The sequence below is a fragment of the Mandrillus leucophaeus genome, unplaced genomic scaffold (assembly GCF_000951045.1).
Source record: "Mandrillus leucophaeus isolate KB7577 unplaced genomic scaffold, Mleu.le_1.0 Scaffold25, whole genome shotgun sequence".
In the NCBI taxonomy this organism is placed as follows: Eukaryota; Metazoa; Chordata; class Mammalia; order Primates; family Cercopithecidae; genus Mandrillus; species Mandrillus leucophaeus.
The window spans coordinates 5,695,865-5,722,029 of NW_012102587.1; the positions used below are offsets into that span (position 1 = coordinate 5,695,865).

The 26,165-nt window shown below is 35.8% G+C and overlaps 1 protein-coding gene across 2 annotated transcripts in view; it reads right to left on the minus strand.

Moving 5' to 3' along the window:
• The window catches only part of PTPN4 (protein tyrosine phosphatase, non-receptor type 4 (megakaryocyte)), a 242,281-nt gene that overhangs the window by 74,095 nt on the left and 142,021 nt on the right, over positions 1–26,165 (minus strand). For both annotated transcript variants that reach the window (XM_011983430.1, XM_011983431.1), the window contains 2 exons: positions 23,594–23,681; positions 9,253–9,341 (listed from right to left, as the gene is read on the minus strand). In XM_011983430.1, coding sequence (XP_011838820.1) covers positions 9,253–9,341; positions 23,594–23,681 — 177 coding nt within the window. The remainder of the gene's footprint in view (positions 1–9,252; positions 9,342–23,593; positions 23,682–26,165) is intronic.

The following is a 26,165-nucleotide window of genomic DNA, read 5'->3' on the forward strand; positions in this document are numbered from 1 at the left end:
AACAATGCTCACAGCATCTTCACCAATAGTATATTCCATCTCAAAAAAATCACTTTCTTTGCCATCCATAAGAAGCAAATCCTCATCTATTCAAGTTTTATCATGAGATTGCAGCAATTCATCCCCTACCTCATCTTCGGACTCCACTTCTAATAATAATTCTCTAGCTATTTCCACCCCACCTGTAGTTACTTCCTCCACTGAAGTCTTAAGCCCCTCAAAGTCATCTATGAGGGTTGGAATCAATTTCTTCCAAATTCTGGTTAACGTTGCTACTTTGACCTTCTACTATGAACCATGACTGTTCTCAATGGCATCTAGAATGGTAAATCATTTCCAAAAGGTTTTCAACCTACTTTTCCCAGATCCATCAGAGAAATCATCCTCAATGGCCACTACAGTCTTACAAAATATGTTTCTTAAAAAAGACTTGAAAGTCTAAACTACTCCTTGATCCATCAGCTACAGAATTCATATTGTGGCAGCAAACATGAACCTCCTTGCCATCTCTAACAGAGCTCGTGGGTGGCAAGATGCATTAATTGTCAATGGGCAGTAATATTCAGAAAGGAATCTTTTTCTAAGCAGTAGGACTTAACAATGGGCTTAAAATATTCAGTAACCTATGCTGTAAACAGATGTGTGGTCATCCAGGCTTTGACGTTCCATTTCTAGAACACAAGTAGGGTAGATTTAGGACCTAGCATTTACAGAATGGTAAATGAGCACTGGCTTCAACTTTATTCCGTAACAAGAGACTCAGTCAGTCCTTTGAAACATTGAAGCCAGGTATTAACTTCATCTATGATAGTCCTAGATGGCATCTTCTTCCAACAGAAGGCTGTTTCATCTACACTGAAAACCTGTTGCTTAGTGTAGCCATTCATCACTTAGCTAGATAGCTAGATATTCTGTGTAACTTGCTGCTTCACTTTGAACTTTTATGTATGAAGATGGCTTCTTTCCTTAAGCCTCATGAACCAACCTGCACTAGCTTCAAACTGTTCTTCTGCAGCTTTCTCACCTCTCTTCTCAGTCTTCACATAATTAAAGAGAATTAGAGCCTTGCTCCGGATTAAGCTTACGGGAATGTTGTGGCTGGTTTCATGTATCCACACCACTAAAATATTCTTCATATCAACAATAAGGCTGTTTCACTTTTGTATCATTTGGGTGTTCAATGGAGTAGTACTTTCAATTCCTTCAAGAACTTTTCCTTTGCATTCACAATTTGGCTAATTGGTGCAAGAGGCCTAGTTGTTGGTCTGTCTGGGTTTTTGACACGCCTTCCTCACTAAACTTAATCATTTCTAATTTTTGATTGAAAGTGACAAAAGTGCAACTCCTCCTTGCACTTGATCACTTACAGACCACTGAAGGGTTATTAATTGGTCTAATTTCTATATTGTTGTGTCTCAGTGAACAAGGACTTCCAAGGAGAGGAAGAGAGACAGGAACGGCCAGTCAGTGGGGCAGAAAGAACCAATATTAATACAATATCTATCACTTAAGTTTGCTGTCTTATGTAGGTGTGGTTTGTGGCATACCAAACCAATTAAAATACTAAGATCAAAGACCACTGACACCATGACATATATAATAAAAAACTTTGAATTATTGAGAAATACCAAAATATGACACAAAGACACAATGTGAGCACACGCTGGTGGAAAAACGGCACCAACAGAGTTGTTTGATGCAGGGATGCCACAAACCTTCAATTTGACCATTTGCATGTCTTTGTTTCTGAGAAATGTTTATTTTAAAACACGAATTATTAGGCTGGCTTTTGCTGTTGGGTTCCTTGTTATTCTGGATACCAGGCCCTTGTTGGATGTACAATTTGCAAATATTTTCTCCAATTCTATAGGTTGTCTCTATACTCTTGTCAATTGTTTCCTTTGCTGTGTAAAAGCTTTTTAGTTTGATAGTCCCATTCGATTATTTCTGTTTTTGTTGCCTGTACTTTTAAAGACCTACCCATAAAATCTTTGCCTAGATCAATATTCTGAAGCATTTCCTCTGTGTTCATTTAGCAGTTTTATAGTTTCAGGTCTTACATGTAACTCTCTAATCCATTTGGAGATGATTTTTGTATATAGTGAGATAACGGTCTGGTTCCATTCTTCTGCAATAGATATCCAGTTTTCTCAGTACCATTTATGGTAAAGGGTGTCTGTTCCCTACTATAAGTTCTAGGTGCTGTTGTCAAAATTCAGTTGGCTGTAAATACATGGATTTATTTCTGTGTTCTCTATTCTGTTCTGCTGGGTGTATGTGTCTATTATTAATACCAGTACCATGCAGTTGTGAATACTGCAGCTTCACAGGGTAATTTGATGTCTTCCGTCTTTATAATTTTTTTTTTTCTTTTCTTAATAGAGACAAGGTCTCACTGTGCCATCCAGGCTGAAGTGCAGTGGTATGATCATAGCCCACTGCAACCTTAAAGAGCTGGGCTCAAGTGATCCTCCCACCTCAGCTTCCAGAGTAGGTAGGACTACAAATACATGCCAGTGTGCCCAGCTAATTTTAAAAAATATTTTTTATAGAGACAGGTCTCGCTATGTTGTGTAGGCTGGTATTAAACGCCTGGGCTCAAGCAATCCTCCTGCCTTGGCATCCAAAAACGCTAGGATTACAGGTGTGAGCCACTTGGCTCCCCACCCATATGAATTTTAGAATTGCTTTTTCTATGCCTGTGAAGAATGTCATTGGTATTTTGACAGACATTGCATTGAATCTGTAGAATGCTTTGGGTAGTGTGGTCATTTTCACAATATTAATTTTTCTAATTAATGAGTATGAGATGTTTTTCTACTTTTTTTTCTGTTCTCTTCAATTTTTTTCCATCAGTGTTTTGTAGTTTTTGTTGTAGAGATATTTCACCTCCTTGGTTAAGTTTATTCCTAAGTATAACATTTGGTAGGTATTGTAAATGAGATTGCGTTATTGATTTCTTTTCCAGCTATTATTGGTGTATAGAAATGTAACTGATTTTTGTACATTAATTATGTTCCCTGCAACTTAACTGAATTCATTTAATAGTTCTAAGAGACTTTTAGTGGAGTCTTTAGGCTTTTCTTTATGATCAGGTTTTCTGCAAAGAGGAACAATTTGACTTCCTGTTTTCCCATATGGATGGCCTTTATTTCATTCTCTTTTTTGACTGCTCTGGCTAGGACTTCTAGTACTATGCTGAGTAAGAGTGGTCAGCATGGGCGTCCTTGTCTTCTTTTAGTTCTTAGAAGAAAAGTTTTCAGCTTTGACCTGTTCTGTATGATGTTAGCTGTGGAACTGTCATTTATGGCTTTGATTGTGTCAAGATATGTTTCGCCTCTATCTAATTTGTTGAATTTTTTGTTTTTATCATGAAGGGATGTTGAATTTTATCAAATGCTTTTTATGTGTCTACTGAGATGAATGTATGGTTTTTGGTTTTCAATCTCTTGATGTAAAGTATTTCACTTACTGATATTTGTATGTTAAACAATCCTTGCATCCTGGAAATAAACTCCGCTTGATCACATGGAGATACGTGAAAAGTGTATCTTTTTCGCGTATCATTGAATTTGCTTTGCTAGTATTTTGTTGAGGAATTTTTTCATCTATGTTCATTAGAAATACTGGCCAGTAGTTTTTTCTGTCTTTTCTTTTTTTTTCAGGCAGGTCTCACACTGTCGCCCAGGATGAATTTCTGAGCACAAGTGATCCTCCTGCCTCAGTTGCCTGAGTACCTAGGACTACAGGCATGTGCCACCACACCTGGATAATTCTTTCTTTTTTTGTTGTTAGTTGATTTTTATCACTTCAAAAAATAGAAGCTTCAATTTGTTGATCCTTTGTATTATTTTTACAGTCTCTACTTGATTTAGTTCTGCTCTGATCTTTATTGTTTTTTCTTCTACTAAATTTGGGGCTTGGTTTGTTCTGGCTTTTCAAGTTCCTTGAGATGCATCATTAAACTGCTTATTTGAGCTCTTTCTACTTTTTTGATGTAAGCATTTATTGCTATAAACAGCCCTCTTAGCAATGCTATTCCCGTATCTCATAGGTTCTAGTATGCTATGTTGCTGTTTTTGTTTCAATAAATTTTTTTATTTCTGTCTTAATTTCTTAATTGACCCAATGGTCTTTCAGGAGAGTGTTATTTAATTTCCATGTATTTGTACAGTTTCCAAAGTTCCTTGTAATTGATTTCTAGTTTTATTCCATTGTGGTCTGAGAAGAAAATGGATATAATTAGTATTTAAAAATTTTTTGAGACTTGTTTTGTGGCCTAACATATGGTCTTTCCTGAAGAGTATTCCACGTGCTGGGGTGAAGAATACATATTCTGCAGCTGTTGGATAAAATGTTCTCTAAATGTTTATTAGGTTCCTTTGGTCTACAGTGTAGTAGGTTAAGTCCAATGTTTGTTTTCTGTCTAGATGATCCGTCCAATGGTGAATCTGGTGTGCTGAAGTCCCCAACTACTATTGTATTGGAGTCTGTTTCTCTATCTTCAACAATATTTACTTCATATATCTGGGTGCTCCAGTGTTAGGTACATATTTTCAATTGTTATATCCTTTTGCTGAATTGATCCCTTTATCATTTGATATTGACCTTCTTTGTCTCTTTTTATGGTTTTTTACAAAGTATATTTTGTCTAAAATAACTGCTTCCGTATGCTTTTAGTTTCCATTTACATGGGATTTTTCCTTTCCTTTACATTTAGTCTATTGTGCTTTTTTACAGGTGAAGTCGAGTTTCTTGTAGGTAGCATAGAATTGGGTCTTGATTTTTTACATCCATTCAGCCAGTGTCTAAGTTTTAATTGGAATTTAAACCATACACATTCAATGTTGTTAAGTGATATGTAAAGATTTATTCTTGTTATTCTGCTAATTATTTTCTGATTGTTTTGTACATCCTTTATTCCTTTCATCCTCTCTTGTTGTTTCCCTTGATTATTTGGTGTGTCTGTGGTTTTTTTTTTTTTTTTTTGGAGTAATAACCTTTGACTCCTTTCTTTTTCTCGTCTACTCTAGATGTATCTTATCTGCTCTGCCAGGGAATTTTATACTTTTGTGCATTTTCATGATAGTACATAGTATCCTTTCACTTTCAGATGTAGGGCTCCCTTAAGCATTTCTTATAGGATCCATCTAGTGGCAATGCATTCTCTCGATTTTTGCCTATCTGAGAAAGACTTTATTTCTACTTCATTTTTGAAGTATAGATTTGCTTGGGTGATGTATCCTCAGTCAGCATTTTTATTGGTTTAGCTGCACTTTGAATATATCACCATATTCCCTCCTGGCCTGTAAGGTGTTTGATGAGGAATCTGCCATTGGTCTGATGGGGATTCCATTATGTGTGACTTGATCCTTTCCTCTTGCTATTTTTTGACTTCTGTCTTTGATTTTTAACAATTTGACTACAAAGTGCCTTGGAGGAGACCTTTTTGGGTTGAATGTCTATGGGGTTCTTTGAGCTTCTGGTATCTTAATGTCTCTACTTCTTGCAAGAGTTGGGAAGCTTTCAGCTAGTATTTTCCTAAATAGGTTTTTTTTTTATGCCTTTGTCCAACTCTTCTGAAATTTTCAAAATTCAAATATTTGGCTGCTTTACAGTGTTCCATGTCATTCAGGCTTTTTTATCCTTTGAAAAAAATTACTAGGTTATTTCCAAAGACCTGTCTTCAAGTTCAGAAATTATTTTTACCACTTAATCTAGTCTATTGTTGATGCTTTCTACTGTATTTTTTACTTCATTCACTGAACTCAGTTCCAAGATCTGTTGGCTTTTTTAAAAAAATATATTTCAGTTGAATTTCTCATTCAGATTATGAATTGTTTTCTTGATATCTCTGTATTGTTAAGCTGTCTTATATCTCACTGCATTTAAAAAATATCATTATTTTATTTTTCAGGCATTTCATTATTTCTTCTGTCCTTACGTTGATATCTGCACATCTGGTGTAACACGTGCTTCTTCCAATTTTATGAATTGGCTGTAATAGGAACAAACTTTTTCTTCTGATGGACCTATAGTGTTGGCTGGATTGGGTAGGGTGCTCTGGCTTTGGTTCTGGGTGGGTGAAGTAGCATAGTCTTCACATTATTTATTTGGCTCTAGTCAGTGTCAGAGGTGTCTGTGAGTTCCTCAATGGCTTAGGGTGTAGAGGCTGTGGTGAAGCTGTACTGGGTATGGAAATGCCAAGTAGGCTGGTTCATGGGCACCAGCTATGGTGATGGCAGGCTGGGCACGCCAGTTCTTGGGTCTCTAGGTGGTATGCATGGTGCCAGTAGTATCAGTGGGCTACCCCTTGGGGTCCTGAGCTGTGCATGTGGGGGACAGTAGTGGTAGAGGCAGGGTGGAGGGGCCCATCCCTGGGCCCCTGGGAAGTGCCCACAGGTGCCAGGGGCAGGCAAAGAAGGTCCATTATTGAGCCCCTGAAAGGGGTGTGTGTGTGTGTGTGTGTGTGTGTGTGTGTGTGTGTGTGTGTCAGTAGCTGCAGGTATGGCCAGCCAATGCCTAGACCCCAACAGTGCCTGGAGATGGTGGCTGACGGTGAGGCAGCACTTCTATCGTCAGGCCCTTGGATGTTGTGTGAGGGCCCTCACAGTTGTACTAAGTGGGGTAGGTCAATCTCTAGGTTTCTGAATGACACATACAGATGCCAGCAGCTGAGATGGTCCTGTGTTCAGGCCCTTGATGTTGTCACTGGTGATGGTGGACAGGGCATGTAAATGTCCACGTCCCTGGAAGGTGTGCTCAGGTAGGCCAGTCCTTAGCCTCCCTGAAGGCACGTGCAGCTGTACAGTGGTCCTGCTGCTGGACAATGAGTTGCTGTCAATGGTAATGTTCCTGTGCAGGCAACTCTGAGGCTATGGTGAGCACATGCTTCATCTCTCTTTACGATGGGTACAGCCTCCCTGGCATACCGCACTGCCCATTTCCCAGGGTGAATGACAATGTAAGAGATACAGTTTTGAGGACCTAAGCTACATCCTGGGTGCAGTTAGTATTGCAACTTTGCAGCCCTCTGTGTGGACACGGAGGGTTGTCAGTGGGGTCTAAGAGATGTGGAAATGCAGGAGCTACTGGGCCTCACTGCAGGATGTATTCTGATGGGGGCTGAGCTCTCAAAATGGCACTGTGTTGCAACTGCCTGGGTCTTAGGGGGTGTGCAGAGGGAGTGTAAACTCCCTCTCTGAAACAATGCCATGGTGTGGACTTCAGGCAGCTCCCTATGCTAGTCTCACGGCCCATGAGGGCCAAGGGGCTCTCTCATGTAAGTAGGACTGCAGTAATCTTTGGTGCAAATGTGAACTATTGAGGATTTCTTGCTTACCTTTTCCCTGCAATGGGCAATTCCTCCTGGCTCTCAGGTGATCCTGGCTAGGCAGGCTACTTTGCTTCCCTCTCCTGTGTGTCAGAGGTTCCCTGTAACTTCCTTGCTGAATTCTTCTCTTCTCTTTTAAATGTCCTATTCATTGTGTGTTTGTCTACTTGCTGATTTGGTCCTCTTTGTGGAAGACACCAGTGCCTCTGTGACTCTAGTCAGCCATTTTGAAGCTCCCTCCCTGCTTTCTTTTCTTTCTGTAGATCCAGATTCCTGTCTTATATTATTTTCCTTTTCTGTGAAGAACTTCTTTTAACATGTCTCACAAGGCAGGTCTACTGGCAACAAATTCCACCAATTTTTGTTTGTGTGTGTGAAAGTCTTTATTTCTCTTAAACTTCTGAAGGATAACTTTGCTATAGACTTCTGGGTTGGTGGGTTTTTTCCTTTCAACACTTTAACCAAAATATTTCACTCCAGTTTCTTCTTGCTTACATGGTTTCTGAAGAGAAATACAACATATTTTTTACCTTGTTCCTCTGGGTTAAATGTGCTTTTTATGCTTTGCTTTTTAAAAGATTTTCTGATTATCTGCAGCATGACTATGATACGTTTAAGTGTGGGTTTTTGGGTTATTTAACCTGCTAGGTGTTCTCTGAACTTTCTGGATCTGTGATTCGGTGGCTGTCATGAATTTTGGGAAACTATCAGCCTTTATTTTTTCAGATATTTATTTCTTCTGTTTTCTCTCTTTATTCCCATCACGTCTTAAATACTGTTCTTTAGTTCCTTTTTCCCATCACTTTTCAGTTTTTGAAGTTTCTATTGACATATCTTCAAGATCACTCATTTTTTTTCTCATGTATAATCTACTGATAAGACCAAAGGCATTCTTTATTTCTGTTGCAATGCATTTGATTTCTAGCACTCCTGTTTAATTCTTTCTCATAAGGTTTCCTAAGGTTTCCATCTCTGTGCTTACATTTCCATCTGTTCTTGTACATTACACACTTTTTCCATATACTTTTCCCTTAGTATATTAATTACAGTTATTTTAAAGTTCTGGTATAATACTTCCAAAATTTCTTCCATATCTGGGTCTGGTTCTCCTCCTTGCTTTGTTTCTTCAAACTGTGTTTCCGCCTTTTTTTTGCTAAATGCTGGATATGATATACTGGGTAAAGGAAATAAATATGCCTTTGGTGTGAAGTTTTATGTAGACCTGGCAAGGCATAAGGCTATGTTTAATGTTTGTGTAAACACTCTGTAGGTATCAGAGGTTATAATTTTCTCCATCTTTGTTTTTCACATCCCTGCTGTCTTTGGGTTTCCCTAAGGGACTCCTAAATAATCTGAGCCTTACAGTTATTTTAGTTGTGATTCCCTGTTATTATTTATGAGCCATGTTGACGTGGCAGTAAGGTGTGGGATAGGGAGGAATCATTCTTTCATCCTGTAATTAGGTCTTTGTGGTTTAGTGGTCTGTGCCTCTTGGCTGTAATCTTCGGTGCTTCTCAGGTCAACCCCTCCTTAGGTGAGATAAGAGAGCAGGAGGGGTCTAAATTGGGTATTTCCATTCTCCCACTTTGGTTAAACTCTGATAAAACCCACATTGGTTAGATGCTGGTAAAATAGTTTGCCCTGGGGGCAAATCTTTGTTAAAAAGACTGGAAAACTCTGATCATCTTTAAAAAATTCCATACAAGAAAAATTCGTAAGTAATAATTTTTAATAAGTAATTTTGAAATAAACTATTTTGGTGTCTTCCGGTAGGTTCTAACCAAGTGGGATAAAGTATAAAGTTTATCTCACAAGTAAAATGACAACATTAAAATAGTTCAACAGCCACTGTCTTTAATATAAATTATTATATTTGATAATACAGTGGTAAACATAAAAGTATCAATGGATGTTCTTACCATGGAAAGGTATTCATTCGTACCCTGTTCTTATAAATCAGAATTCCTCCTGACATCACTCCAATCATAATTTCATTGTTACTCTGATCCTTCAAAAAAATGAATAAAAACATTATAAATCTAAATTAATGGGCTTTGTTAGAGATATATTTTAAAAATAGGATTCTTTTTTTAAACTAAACATGGCATTTTCAAAGGTTGCAAAGAACTGAATACTAATTAGAAACTCAAATGGTAATTATTACAAAATAAAAATAAAGAACAAATTTTAAATCAAACTGAAATGTCTTACTAAAATTCTTTAATCTAAAGCAAAATGGATCTCAGGATTTCCCACAATTTATGACTAGAACTGACTCTTTGGAATAGGAACCTAGAATTCAGAAATCAGAAACCTTTGTCTTTGGTAGCATGATGACTTAGTATTCATTTTACCATTCCTAAAACTATTACAATCCATTTACTAAGTAACTGTGATGCTAACATCATAAACATGAATAAAACATGTAGGAATTCAGAGTTTGGTGAAAGGGAACCCAATAAAGCGATATTTACAACATATGAGAAGTCCTATAACTAATATGATACATTAGAAACATCATGAGAGTATACAATAGAGAATAATTCTTAGAGAGTTTAGAAGACCCCAGAGAAGAACATTTGAATTGTACCTTGAAGAATGAGTGAGAGTTTGCATACTAAATGACCCAATTTGAATAGCTAACCTACACTAATGAGAGAATAGGTAGAATAAAAATACATTTCTTAGATGCTAATTTACCTTGAAACCATTTTGCTTTATTTAAAAGATTCTACAAGTAACCTAGTACAGAAGGCACACTTTTACCACCTACCATTCATTTAATGAAAAGACAGAACTTATTAAATAAAATATAAGATAGATTTTAACATTGTCTTCCTATAACAAATACTTTATAGTATCAATAACTTCTAATGAAATAAAATCTTATTAATCTGTTAGGTAAGATAATACATAAATGGTCAAATGCAACAGTGTATATTAATTTGTGTGGCTGCTTTTGACTTGCAATAATCAACATTATTTCAGTACACCATTATCAGAGTATTAAAAAGCATGTTTTAAAGGACATCAATTAGAAGTTTGGATCAAGATGTAAGACTGAGCCTAAATGATGCAAGAGTAAATATATACTCCTACTAGCCTATCTGCTCCCAACCTCATAAAACATTATAGAAGATATACATTAGGGAAGAAATACATAAAGCAAAAGAATCTGTAATATTTAAAAACAATCTATAACATATGAACATAAGTTATCAATGGACCAGACATCTTGAGGAATCCTTAAAGACATAAAGTGCTAAGACTAGATTTACTGAGAGGAAAAAAAAAAAATTCATAAAACCACAGCCCAAACTATGTAGGAAAGTGACTGCTCTATGTGGAGGTAAAAACAGAAACGAAATTTTCAAGTACGAGTTCAGTTACCATAGATAAAAGAATTGAGAGGGGCCTGCAAATTACTGTCAGGATAATCAGGTAGGGAGCAGCTGTGGTAATTAACTCCTAACAGTCCCACAATCCCACTCCAACTGGATTCAACTATAGGAAATGAAAGTGCGAAGCCTGTCTAAAACAGCAATTGTGGACAGTAGGTCCAAAAATTTAGAATTAAGGGTAATCCTCAGAAGGGATGAATAGAGAACCCCAAACTGAAAGAGGCAAACTATAGGCACACTGTAACTGGCTTTGTATTCCTTCCCACCTTAACCATCACGTAAGGCAGGCTAGAGTAAAGAGTAATAGCATTCGCAACCAAGTGAACCAGAAATCACAAATACAAAAGAGGGTACAGAACCAAAAAATCACCAAGTGTTTGTGGAAAGCTAATACCATTAGAGAGATATATACCAAACCCAATAAACAGAGAAGCCAATTAAGATACAATCGTAGTAGAAAAACAAGTTTAAGAAACAATATATTCAGAAATATGTAGGAACTCAAGTTTTAAATTATAGATATCTAGACTGAAGTGGTAGTTCCCAAGGCATTCCTAGAGGTGGGTAAGATAAATGAGAGAACAAGTATTATAGCCTTCATGGACACAAATGTTATTAACTGCAATGTCTAGAAAAATACACTTTGATCATCTTAATTTAAAATACCTTATTTTGCTTTTCTTCATATCACTTATTAATACTGTACTATAAATTTAATAAATAAATTATTCACTAGAACTATTTATTGGATTCTTAGGCATAGAAAAAAGTACCTTGTAGGCATAGAAAAAAGTACCTTGTACTCTTTTGTGGCATGAATGGTTCCCTATTATCGTCTGTATGAAAATATCTTAGCTGTTCAGCTTGGGATCCAAGGCCTTTATACAACCATTCCCATTTAATCTCTCCTCCCTAACTGGTAAAAATCTTCTACTCTAGCTAGGTCATTTTTATGACGTGTTTTGTGTGCCCACAACTCCGTGTTAAACCTGTTCTCGTATCTCTGTTCGTATCTTCCTGCCAAATCAAGCCAAACCAAACCAAAGTCTAGATTACATCCATCTTCTCAGTAAACACTTTATTAGCCCACATCTACATATTTCCCTCATATTTATCTGTTTCTTAAACCGCATATCTGAAAGACCTAATTATTGTAGAGATAAGGGCTGATATTGTTCATAACAGTGTCTTTCCAACTACATGTGGAAAAGGACCAGTTATGTTTTGTGTTTTTGTTGTTGAAGTTTCCAATCTGTCAGCTAATGATGCTTTTGCAAATCACACTAACATGCTTTATGTCAGACTGCTATAAAAGTAGCTAAATCTTACATTTAATTTCTGTATGTGTCTCTTCATGGACCAACCACAGTTTACAGACTGGCAACAGTCTTTGGATCATACTTGGAACATCAATGAACAATTATATCATTTCACACTCCTCCGAAGAGCCTACTTCTCAAATACGTTATTTGATTTCTGATGGTAATTTTATGCTTACACTTAGCCAGTCATATTACTAGAGAATGTTTGATATATAATCAGATTATAAAGATTTGTGATGAGCTTTAACTATGTAGTTACCTTTGGAACTAAGATTAAATGATAATTAAAGGGGAGAATTTATAATATGCAGTGGCTATATGATTTGAAAATGTAAATTCAGAGCAACTATGAAAAAAGAAAAAGATTTTTCTTTTTCTACATTTTTAAATTTAAAATAAAATTTAAATTTATAATACAAATAAAATAAATTTAAAATACAAATTTTAAAAGTTAAAAATTTTCATTGTTCTAGTAATAACTGATATGGTAATTATAAGTACTATTTTAAATTACAGGATAGCATGAAGCAAATAAATAATTATAGGATATGTGAATTGTAGAATTCCTTGAGCTCTAAGTACCAAAACATTCTGTGTATCTCAATATAGATACAGAAACTAGTATAAATTCCCAACTCTGTTCACTTAAAAACCCTAGAAACAATGACCAACCCAGTAGGAATAAGCATCCTTAGCACCCACACTGAGATTTTTGAAATATCATTTTCCATTAAAAGGGCTTCTTGGAGAAATGGCTCATTTCATGTCTGTGGCAAAACATCTTAAAAATACTAGATGGCATAAAAGCTATCAAAGACTAGACCAAGATCATGTCAAAAGGACTTAGGAGGCTGGGTGCAGTGGCTAATGCCTGTAATCCCAGCACTTTGGGAGGCTGAGGCAGGCAGATTACTTGAAGTCAGGAGTTTGAGACCAGCCTGGCCAACATGGTGAAACCCCGTCTCTATCAAAAACAAACAAACAAACAAAAACAAAAATTAGCTGGGTGTGGTCGTGTGCACCTTTAGTCTAGCTACTTAAGAGGCTGAGGTGGGAGAATCTCTTGAACCCAAGAGGCAGAGGTTGCAGTGAGCCGACATTGCCCCACTATACTTCAGCCTGGGTAACAGAGTAAGACCCTGTTTCAAAAACAAAAAAAAAAGACTTACGAGCCAAAAGAAGACCACCTCCACTGGTGACCAAAGATGGGCTAATTTGAGCTTCAATAAGGAGAATAATTATACTGTATTAAATCTTATCAGTAATATCTAATCTACTGCTTCATATTCATTATCTAGAAAACCAGGTAAATAAAGGAAAGAATCAAACATTCTTTTTCATGCATTTTCTATATGAACTATACCACTGGGTAACTGAACAGTAAAAGAAAGAAAAGGACCCCTTATAAAATCATTCCAGCAAATAAAAAACAAAAATATATTAGGATATCTCCATTTTGCAGCTTCCAATAAATTAATGGACCTAGGCATCCAGCACAAATGGCTGCTAGCACAGAATAAGAGCAAAACCCAGGCATTATGCACCGCCTGAAAAAAGAACGTAAGAGATTAATCTTGAATCTGAACATGCTGCTAGATCAAGCTGCCAATCTGCAGGAGATAGAGAGGAGAGCAAATCATGTTGAATTACATTATGAATATGTGATCAAGTAAAATCCAGACTGTAAGAAACTACAGGTAAAATAATCCAGTGCTTTACAGGTAAATTCTAAGCACAAGAGAAGCAGCAACAACCTGTAGATTAAAGAGAGAGATCTTAGTTACCGTGAGTCAAATAAAATACACCAAACAGCAAGATCAAGCTACAGTTTCTAGCAAGGCACACTTGGGGTAATAAAAATTATTAAAAAAAAAAATACTATGTAGGAAGGAGCTCTTATTGGGAAAAGGTTTCCGGAGTAGCTGGCAACATTCTACTACTTGAACTGGGTGGTAGTTACAAGGATGTTTGCCTTACAGTAATTCAGTAAGATATACATACCTATCTGTGTTTTATTTTACAACCGTATGTTTAAAAAGAGCAGGAAAAAATGATATTTAAATTGAATATGAACAGATGTTCTAACATTTTCTGAACATACCCTAATTGTTCATTTTACTTTCTCTTGTGATGTGCCATCCCCTCCTTTATTTCTTGAGACAGAGTCTCGCTCTTGTCGCCCAGTCTGCAGTGCAGTGGTGTGATCTCGGCTCACTGTAATCTCCACTCCCAGGTTCAAGCAATTCTCCTGCCTCAGCCTCCTGAGTAGCTGGGATTACAGGTGCCCACCATCACCCTCGGCTAATTTTTGTACTTTTAGAGATGGGGTTTTGCCATGTTGGCCAGGCTGGTCTCAAACTCCTGACCTCAGGTGATCCACCCACCTCTGCCTCCCAACATCCCCTCCTTTCTTTGGAGACTACTATACTATACACAAACTAATTACCTGGGGTACTTAAATATTCTGACCTCTCTATTATCACATGTTAACAGTACAATAACCCAAACCCACTCAATGTTATGACGTACATAAGAACAACATTAATTTTAAGTAGTGGAGACAGCTGTTAATTTTCTTAATTACTTTTAATTATAAAACAATTTCAAAACAATATATGACAATTTCAAATATCAAATAAGAAGTCAAAGACTCCCCCTGTCACCTTCCCTGCTTCCCTCCCTCATTCCCAGAGATAACCACTATTAACACTTTGGTGTATATTTTCCTATATCTTTACACAACTTTTTCTAACACATCTATAAATATTTTAAAGAATGGAGTTTCGGTAATGGAAGTGAGCAAAGATTATATTCATATTAATATTTGCCCCCCCAAAAGATTTGTACAAATTTATATTTCAACAATGTATTAGAGTGTCCACTTTACCATACTCAGACAAAAAATGGATATTTTTAATCCTTTGAACTTTTGCTAATCCGATAAAATTGGTATCTCCTGGTTTTCATTATTAGCAACAAGTACGTAATATTGGTCACCTATATTTCTCCTGCGAAATGTTTATTATATCTGTATGCCATATGTTTCTACTTACAAGTTTAAAAAAATTATTCCTTTGGGGAACTCTTTATAAAACATGAATATTAAAAAATTTTCTGTAACATATGTTGAAATTATTTTCTTTTATCCTGTAGCAGTATGTTCTTTTCCAATATATCATTTGCTTAAAATTTTCATGCCTATTTTTAATGTAGTTAGGCATAAAGGCTTATACATTCATTAATGATGAAAAAAATGTTTGTATGCTTTACATAGGCCTAATGGAGTATGAGAATGCAAACAAATTATTCAGTGAAAATGAAAACAATCAGTGACCTATTTATGCTTTCACAAAGATGCTTGATATAGAAAGACAGTTGACTAAAAATAAAATGATGCTATGTCACAATGAGTGAAAGCACACATCAGAATTATGGAAAACCACTATGTGATTTGAGTACAGTAGAGTGATATGGATAAAGTCATATGTACAGCTCCAATCTCAGAAAAGAGTTCCTTTCTCTGTGCCAAGAGATTACATTTGTAAATTATTTGATCATTTTAATGGATCTGTCAAAAAGTCTTCAAATACATTCAGGTTAAAAACGAGGTTTTGGAAAGAAGTTATAAATTGGCTCTTAATACAGAAATAGCGATTATATGTCCCTGTTACTTAACTTTTCCGTGTCTTATTTTCCTCATCTGTAAAGTGGAGATAATAATACTCCTGTCTCACAAGGCTGTTGTAAGGATTAAATGGGATTAATATACATAAAGCCCTAAGAAGTATGGCTGGGACGTAGTAAATGCTATATAGGTGTTTCCTGTTATTATCATCTGTGTCCTGCAGAGCAAAAGCCCTCAAAATTACTGTTCTCAGTTTTGGGTATTCTCTCATCACTCTTTGGCCATCACTGCACCTCCAAAACTGCTCCTGAAAAGTCACCAGTGACCTCCACTTTTCTAATCCAGTTCTCTGTCCTCATTTTATTTGACCTAACAGCATCATCCAACAAAGCTGACTGCTCCTGATTTACTTGGCTTCAGAGACACATATTTGTGTCTTTGATAGAAAGAAAGGCTCTCCTTTCTGAATGGCTGCTCCTTCTTGGTCTCCTTTCCTGGTTCTTCTTCATCTCTTCAAATTCTAAACATTGAAGTGTTCCAACTTTGAGGACCTATTCTCTTCAATACCTACTAAATTTACTCCCTCAGTACTCTCATCTCATGATTTTAACTATTAACTATAAGCTAACAATTCCCAAATGTATTATTTCTAGTCCAGACTTTTCCTCTCACCTCCAGGTCCATAAATTGAAATGCCTAGCCCTCTTTCATGAGGATTTACATCTCTTCAAATTTAATATATCCCAAGATAAATTCTTGACTTACACTCCTACTAAATCTGCTTCTCACAGGTCTTTCCCAACTTAGTAAAAGTTCAGGCCAAAAGCTTTGAAATAATTACCAAATCCTTTTTTTCTCACACCCATAGCCAGTACACATCAGTAAAAGCTGTCACTTCCATATTCAAAATATATTCAAAATCTGATTACTGTCTACCACCCCAATACTGTAAGAACCATTACCTTTCCCCTGGATCACTAACAGTCTCTTCCCTTAGTATCTTATAGTATACTCTCAAAACAAAAGTCATTGTTATATTTTAAAAACGTAAATCACAACAAGTCTTTTATTGCTTCAAAACTCTCTAATGGTTTTGATTATCATTAAAAGCCAAAGTCCTTAAAATGTTTTATAAAGATGTGGTGGCTCATGTCTGCAGTCCCAGCACTTTGGGAGGCCAAGGCAGGTAGGATTGCTTGAGCTGAGAAGGTTGAGACCAGCCTGAGCAACAGAGCAAGACTCCATCTCCACTTAAAAAAAAAAAAAAAAAATTCAGCCAGCATGGTGACACGTGCCTGTGGTCCCAGCTACGTGGAAGGCTGAGGTGGGTGGGTCACTTGAGCCCGAGACCAAGGCTGCAGTGAGCTGAGATGGCACCAATGCACTCCAACCTGAATGACAGAGCAAGACTCTGCCAAGAAAGAAAGAAAGAAAGAAGAAAGAGAGAGAGAGAGAGAGAAAGAAAGAGGCTTATAAGTTCTTGTCTGCTTAGATCTCGTCTCCTAATACTCTCCTCTCCTTGCTCGCACTACACAAGCCATACTAAACTCTTAGCTATTATTGGAACTGCTATATATACTATTTCACTGCTCTTTCCTCTGCTTAGAATAATCTCCTCCCAGATGTTTACATGGCTCTTTCAGATCTGCTTACCTTCTCAGTGAGACCTTCCCTGATACCTCATCTGCTTAATTCCCCTTTCTCAGCTAACTTTTCTTCATAGCGTCTAGCAATTTCTGACGTATTACCTACTTAATTTTTTAAAAGAACTGAAGTACTATATAGTAAAATGCACAATTCTTAAATGTACAACTCAAAATTTTACACACATACATACATGTTCTTATTTACACTCCAACATAACCATCACAAACTAATATATAGAACATTTTGAAAAACCCAGAAAGCTCCCTCATAAGTCTCCCAGTTAATAAACATTCCTCCAGAATTGACTGCTATTCTGACTTCTATCAATAAAGATTGGTATTTTGCCAGTTACTGAACCGCAATGGAATCAAATAGTACATACTCTGATATACCCATAATTGTTCATTTAGAGTTTTGTTTCTTGCCCCCCAGAATGCAAGCTTTGGGAGGGTTGAATTTTATCTACTTTACTCACTGCTATATCTGCGATGTCTATAAATGAGACCATATTACTGCATGCAGCCAGAATCGAAGTCTATGGACCCTACTCAACCCAAACCATAGATAAATTTTCAGGAAAAAGTCCTCCCCTACAAAAGCAAATTCAAATATAAGAAGCAGCAACTATTGCATCAGATGCACAGATACAATGTAAGCACACAGGAAACATGAAATAGCAAGAAAATATGGCATCTCCAAAGGAATACAATAATTCTCCAGCAATAGATCTTAATCAAAAAGAAAATTTCAAAATCCCAGCATGAAATAAAGAATTCAAATTATTAACTTTAAAGCTCAGTGAGACACAAGAGAATTCTGAAAAACAATACAAATAAGTCAGGAAAGCTATTCACGGTATGAATGAGAAATTCACCAAAGAGATACTTTTTTAAAGAACCTAATAAAAATTCTGAAGCTGGTTCATGTTTGTAATCCCAGCTCTTTGGGAGGCCAAGGTGGGTGGATCACCTGAGGTCAGGAGTTCCAGACCAGCCTGTCCAACATGGTGAAACCCCCTCTCTACTAAAAATGCAAAAATTAGCCAGGCATGGTGGCGTGTGCCAGTAATCCCATCTACTAGGGAGGCTGAGGCACGAGAATCGCTTGAATCTGGGAGGTGGAGGTAGCAGTGAGCTGAGATCACACCACTGTACTCTAAGCTGGGCAACAGAGCAAGACTCTGTCTCAAAAAAAAAAAAAAAAAAAAAAAATCTGAAACTGGAGAATTCACTTAAAAGAATTCAAAATTCATTTGAAAACTTCAACAACAGACTACATCAGTCCGAAGAATGAATCTTGGAACTTAAAGACAGGTCTTTCGGAGTAATCCAGTCAAACAAAAACAAAGAAAAGAGATGAAAAAAGAATGAGCAAAACCTTCCTGAAATTTGAGGCAAGATAAGGTGACCAAATTTACATATTATTTGTATCTCCAAGGGCAAAGAAACAAAGAAACGTTTAGACATTAAGATACAGGAAGCTCAATGATCTCCAAGCAGATATAACGTAAAGAGGTGTTCTCCATGGCACCATTATAATCAGACTGTCTAAAGTCAAACTTCAGGAGCAAATCTTAAAAGTAGCAAAAGTATCTCATCACCTACAAAGAAAACCCCACCAGTCTAACAGTGAATTTCTCAGCAGAAACTTTACAGGCCAGAAGACAATGGAATGATATATTGAAAGTGCTGAAAGAAAAAACCTGCCACTCAAGAATATGGTGTCTATCAAAATTATCACTTATAAATGAAAGGGAAATGAAATCATTCACAGACAAATAAATCCTGTGGGAATTCTATACCACTAGATCGGTTCTACAAGATATGCTCAAGGGAGTCCTAAACTTGGAAGTGAAATGATGATATTTACCATCATGAAAACACACAAAAGTATAAAACTTAATGGGTAAAGAAATATAAAAGAGGAAGAGAAAGGACTCAAACAGTATCACTACAGAAACCCATCAAAACAACAAACTATAAGAGAAAAAGAAAGAAACACAGAATACATATAATAATCAGAAAACAATTAACCATATGAAAAGAACAAAACCTCATATACCAACAACTTTGAATGTAAATAGATCAAATTCTCCTCTTAAAAGATACAAAATGGCTGAATAGATTAAAATACATAATATAACTATATGTTGCTTAAAAGAAACTCAGTTTTTCATTAAAAACATATATAGACTGAAAATAGAGGGATGGAAAAAAATACTCCACACAAACGAAAACCAAAAGTTAGGAGTACCCAAACTTATATCAGATAAAACAGATTTTAATTATTTCAAGAACAGTTAAAAAAAAAAAGACAAAGAAGGTCATTATATAATGATAAAGAGATCAACCCAGTAAGAGGACATAACTATTCCAAATATATATGCACCAAACATTGGAGTACCCAGATTCATAAAACAAATATTACTAGATCTAAAGAGAGATATAGACTGTAATACAATAATAGTGGGGGACTAACACCTCACTCTCAGCATGAGACAGATCTAGAAAGAAAATAAAGAAACATTGGACTCAAACTGAACATTAGATCAAATGGACCAAACAGACACTTAGAGAACATTCTACTGAACAATGCAGAATATGCATTATTTTCATAAGCACATGGAACATCTTCCAAGACAGGCCATATGTTTGGTCACAAAACAAGTCTCAACAAATCAGTTAAACAATATGCTTCTAAATGACCATTGGGTCAATTAAGAAATTAAGATGGAAATAAAAAAATTCTTTGAAACAAATGAAAATGGAAATACAACATACCAAAACCTGTGGGATACAACAAAGGCCCTGATCAGAGGGAAGTTTACAGCAATAAATACCTACACAAAAAAAGGAGAAAGACTACAAGTTAACAGTCCAACAATGCATCTCAAAAACCTGGAATAGCAAGAACAAAACAAACCTAAAATTAGTAGAACAGAAATAACAAAGATCAGAGCAGAAATAAATGAAACAGTGACCATAAAAATAATGAAGGATAAATGAAACAAAAAGTTGGTTATTCAAAATGACAAACAAAATTAATAAACTGCTAGACTAACCAAGAAGACAGAATATCCAAATAAGTAAAATCAGAAATGAAAAGGAGACATTGCAACTGATACTACAGAAATAGAAAAGATCATCAGAGACTATTATGAACAACTACAAGCTGGGAAACCCAGAGAAAATGAATTCATGAAAACATATAAACTACCAAGACTGAATCAAGAAGAAATAGAAAACCTGAAGAGACCAATAATGTGTAGTGAGATTGAAATCAGTAAAGAAGGTCTCCCAACACAGAAACGCCCAGGAACAAATGGATTCAAAGTTGAATTTTACCAAACATACAAAGAAGTAATAACAGTCCTGAAACAATTCCAAAAAAAATTGAAGAGGAGGGAATTCTCCTAACTCATTCTATAAGGTCAGCATTAGTATAATACCAAAACCAGGCAAGGATGCAAAAACTAGAAAAAAGAAAACTACAGGCCAATATCCCTGATGAACAAAGACACCAACATCTTCAACAAAGTACTAGCAAACCAAATCCAACAGCATGTTAGAAAGATAACACACCACAGATACAATACATTATATCAGGAATGTAAGGATGATTCAACACACACAAATCAGTAAACATGATATATCACAAGAAGATAATGAAGAATAAAAACCATATGACCACCTCAAAAGACATTGTAAAAGCATTTGAAAAACTTCAACATCTCAACAAACGCACAGAAGGAACATACTTCAAAATAATAAAAGCCATATATGACAAACCCAAAATCAACATTATACTGAATTTCAACAGAAAAGTTGAAATTGTTCCCCCTAAGAACTAGAAAAAGAGAAGGATGCCCACTTTCACACTCTTACTCAACATACTACTGGAAGTCCTAGCCAGAGCACTCAGGCCAGAGAAAGAAGGAAAAGGTATTCAAATTGGGAAAGAGGAAGTCAAATGACCTCTTTTTGCTGATGATATGATCTTGTATCTAAAAAAACTTTAAGACTCCACCAAAAATGCTTAGATTTCATAAATAAATTCAGTAAAAATCAACACATAAAAACCAGCAGCACTTCTATATATCAATAATGATCTAGTTGAGAAAGAAATCAAGAAGGCAATCCCATTTACAATAGCTACAAAAAATACGTAGGAATAAATTTAACCAAGAAGGTGAATGATCTCTACAAGGAAAACTACAAAACACTGATGAAAAATTTAAGATGACACAAACAAAAAAATCCCATGCCCTTGGATCTGAAGAACTAATATTGTTAAAATGACCATATTGCCAGAGCACTCTACAGATTCAGTGCAATCCCCATAAAAATATCAACATCGTTCTTCATAGAATTTGAAAAAAAAATCCTAAAATTCATATAGAACCAAAAAAAGAGCCCAAATAACCAAAGCAATCCAGAGTAAAAAGAACAAAGCATCAAATTACCTGACGTCAAAATGTATTACAAGGCTACAGTAACCGAAACTGCATGGTACTGATGTAAAAACATACACACAGACCAATAGGACAGACTAGAGAATCCAGAAACAAAGCCAAATATTTACAGCTAACTGATCTTCAACAAAGTCAACAAGAACTTACAAAGCCAAATATTTACAGCCAATTGATCTTCAACAAAGTCAACAAGAACTTACACTGGGGAAAGGACATCCTCCTCAATAAATGGTTCTGAGAAAATCGGACAGCCACATACAGAAGGAGGAAACTGGACACCTAGCTCTTACCACATGCAAAAATCAACTCAAGACAATTAAAGACATAAAAGTAACACCCAAAACTATAATACTACTACAAGAAAGGACAGGATCTTGCTGTCACCCAGGCTGGAGTGAAGTGGCATGATCATAGCTTACAGAAGGCTTAGACTCCTGGGCTCAGCTGATCCTCCTGCCTCAACTCCTGAGTAGCTGCAACTACAGGCATGCAACACCATGACCAGCTTATTTTTTAAATGTGTAGAGCTGAGATCTCATTATGTTTCCCAGGCTGGTCTTGAACACCTGGGCTCACGCAATCCTCCTGCCTTGCTGTCCCAAGGTGTTGGGATTATAGGTGCGATACATTATGCCCAGCCCCTTTTTATTTTTAACCATAGTTTAATTCACATATTTAAAGTTCCATCTGTTTTAAACTTTATTATTAAAAAAAAAAAAAACTAGTAACACAAATACTGACCAGTACATTACATTTTTAAGAATCATGTTCAAAAGATATAGGCCCTAAATAAGGAAGGAAAGTAAAGGGGCATATTTTAAAGAAAGCAGAAAGTTGAACTTAAAATAAAAGTTGAAGGAAAAAAAAAAAAGCTGAAAGTTTCTAAGAGACACATTTTAAAAGGAGTCAGACAAAAAGATTTCCAAGTAAAACTCAGAATTACAAGATAAAATCATCTGAGTGAAGCAACTCATCTGGTCTTTTAAAGGAAAGCTTGACATAAGCTTTGTGAAACATAAGAACTGATGTTCCTCTCCCAGAATATGGTCAGGAAAGGTCCTAAAGGATAAAACCATTACATGAAGTAGAACTTTGAGTACTTAAACAACTATCTGTGTACCTGTGAGTGTCTGCATATTAAAATGATTGAAAATAATTATCTAAGAAAAATATTGGCTCTGAATTCCCTTTCAGGCTGATATTCTTTTTAGGCTCAACTATTCATTCCCAAGAGAAGATAAACACTATCCACAACTCAACTGATGATTATAATTCCACTTTTCACTGAGTATAGAATAGCTGTACTCCAAGTACTTTTGATAAAGAACTCAAGAAAAACATGAGGAAACACACAAATACAGGATAAACACTCACAAATATGCTTATGCCAGGAGGTTACCAGTTTTTCAAAGGCAGCAGGCCTCAGTGATGTGAGAATATTTTTAATGATCATTATTATAAAAGTATACAAAAGCCACTTTTCCTATAGCTTAAGAATTATATTTTAAAATAAATATTCTAAAGGTACTATATCTTATGGTCTGTAAAAATTATCTTTACATATAAAACACTACCTTGAAGAATAATAACATGAAGAATCCATATTAACCATCCTTCGCATTCAGGAATTGAATCTTAAGTTATTGTGAAAATACTTAAATTCAGAGGAAATTTTCAGTGCAGCTATGTCAGCAGCAATCATAACTTATTCCATTTGTTATCTAATCTTAAAAAATGTTATACTGAGTAATGGAGCCTAACTCAACAACATTGAAGTAAGTTTTCTTCACTTACCCTTGCATAGTGGAATTCAACTCCATAGAGTTCTAAGGTACGTGCTGTGTTTAGGTAATTAAATTCTGCTTCTGCAGGAGATAAGCCTCTATAAAGACATCAAGTTAAAAATTGGATCAATCAATCAAATACAGCTAAATTAGAAAAAGGCTATTTATCTGAAAAAACTGAGCAGTCTTAAATCTGCAAAACGCCATGCAGGACTACTCCTCTAACTTACCTGGAGGGCACATTTTCAGTAACCCAAATTATTATTTTCCAGAATACTTTCTTATTTTCCAGAAATACAAGAATACACCAAGTTTTTAAAGCTCCTTGCTATTCATATGGGTGACTGTAACAAAGCCCCTCACTTTTAGATATAACTTAAAAGCAGTATTTCTCAAAATTTGGTTCATACACAATATCTGCATTTAAATCACACAGGGTATCTCTGAAACTTGCAGATTCTAAGCCAACCTCCAGGGCAGTGCTTCTCAGAGTGTGGTGCACAATCAGAGGTTGATTCACAGTATGGAACCTGAGTGTTGGAGGCTTGTATAGCAATCTGGCAGGGTAATATCTGTTAAATCTAACAGTAAAAAACAAAACAAAAACACAAACAAACGAGGACTTGTATTTTTTACATCTTTGCTTTCTCCACTTTACTTTTCTAGTAATTAATTTTTATTATATTTTACAAAACATAAATAATACAATAATGACAGCTGGAGGGAAGAAATCATCTTTCATCACAGATGGTTTAAGAAGACTATTCTGTAGAGTCTGATTTAGAAAGGATGAGGTCAAAACTGTTTATATTTAAAAACAATCCCAAGTGATTCTTATAAACACAAGTTGAAGAACCACTGCTCTACATGTAAGGCCTTTAAAAATAGATTTACTCCTATTTCACATATAGTTTTAACAACCTTAGTTATTAAAGACTACTGTTATTATCAGACTACAGCAGAGCAAAAGCAGCAAATTACAAAAACAAAGATATAAACTTTCTATTCACTAATGTTACTAGAAAAGGGAGCCAACAGCCCGCTAATGCACAAAACAAGCAGCACACTTCAAATTTCTATAAAATTAAATATATACTCCCTCCAGTTAAAGTGGATAATTCTATTTTTCTTCATTTAAAGATCTGATGAATCATGTACTTAAATCAAACAGAAATATATAATCAATAAGCTTCTCCTTAAGAGTCTTTTTATTATTGGTAAATTTTAAAAATCTGGCTTATCTTCAGACTCTTGATTCTGATATGCTATATGTATAACTTTCACTATGAATGGAATTTACTTAGACTAAAATAGCCCCCTCACCACATTAGGCAGTCTACGCTTACGCCAGGAGGTTACCAGTTTTTCAAACTCTTACTCTTAGTCTATTTTAGATCAGGAATCAGCAAACCTTTTATTGCAAAGGGCTGGAGAGTAGATATTGTAGGCTTTTAGGACATACGGTCTCTGTGGCAACTATTTAGCTTGGCCATTGTGCGAAAACAGCCAGACAACATATAAATGAATGAGGGTATCTGTGTTCCAGTAAGTGTTTATTCATGAACACTGAATTTTATGAAATTTCACATGCCACAAAATGCTATTCTTTTGACTTTCTGCAACCATTTAAAATCTATATAACAATCTTAGCCTGTGGGCCATATAAAAATAGGCAATGGGGGCCGGGTGAGGTGGCTCATGCCTGTAATCCCAGCACTTTGAGAGGCCGAGGCAGGCGGATCATGAGGTCAGGAGATCGAGACCATCCTGGCTAATACGGTGAAACCCCGTCTCTACTAAAAATACAAACAATTAGCTGGGCGTGGTAGCGGGCGCCTGGAGTCCCAGCTACTTGGGAGGCTGAGGCAGGAGAATGGCATTAACCCGGGAGGCGGAGATTGCAGTGAGCGGAGATCGTGCCACTGCACTCCAGCCTGGGCGACAGAGCGAGACTCTATCTCAAAAAAAAAAAAAAAAAAAAGGGCAATGGGCCATGGTTTGTTATCCTGTCTTAGATACATGAGTTATTAGCAAAAGAAAGTTTTCTGAATAATAATAACAGCTAACATTTCTTCAGTGTGTACAATGTGCTATGTATGGTTATAAGAACCTCATGTATATCAACTCATTTAAGACCTACAATAACTCCAGAGATAGATAGATACTTTTATTATCCCTAGTTTACATAAGGAAACAGAGAAGAGGCATAAAGCAGTTTGGCCAAGGTTATAAGATAGTAACTAATCTTACAGAATTTCAAACCAGGCAGTCTGGCTCTCTAGTTCAGACTCTTACCAATATGCAACACTGCCTTAGTTTTTCCCTGAGTATTCAGAATCGTATATTGAAGCACAACTGAATTCTGAACTAATAAACAATATTACTTTCTATTCAAGGCAACAAATCTCTTTTGAAAAAATAATATAGAAAATTATACTCACACAAAAGAATCAAAGTTGAATGAATATTGTTAATGAATGAATATTGATAAGGTTAAGTATCCCTTATCTGAAATGCTTGGGATCATAAGTGTTTCAGATTTCAGATTTTTTCAAGTTTTGAAATATTTACATATACATAAT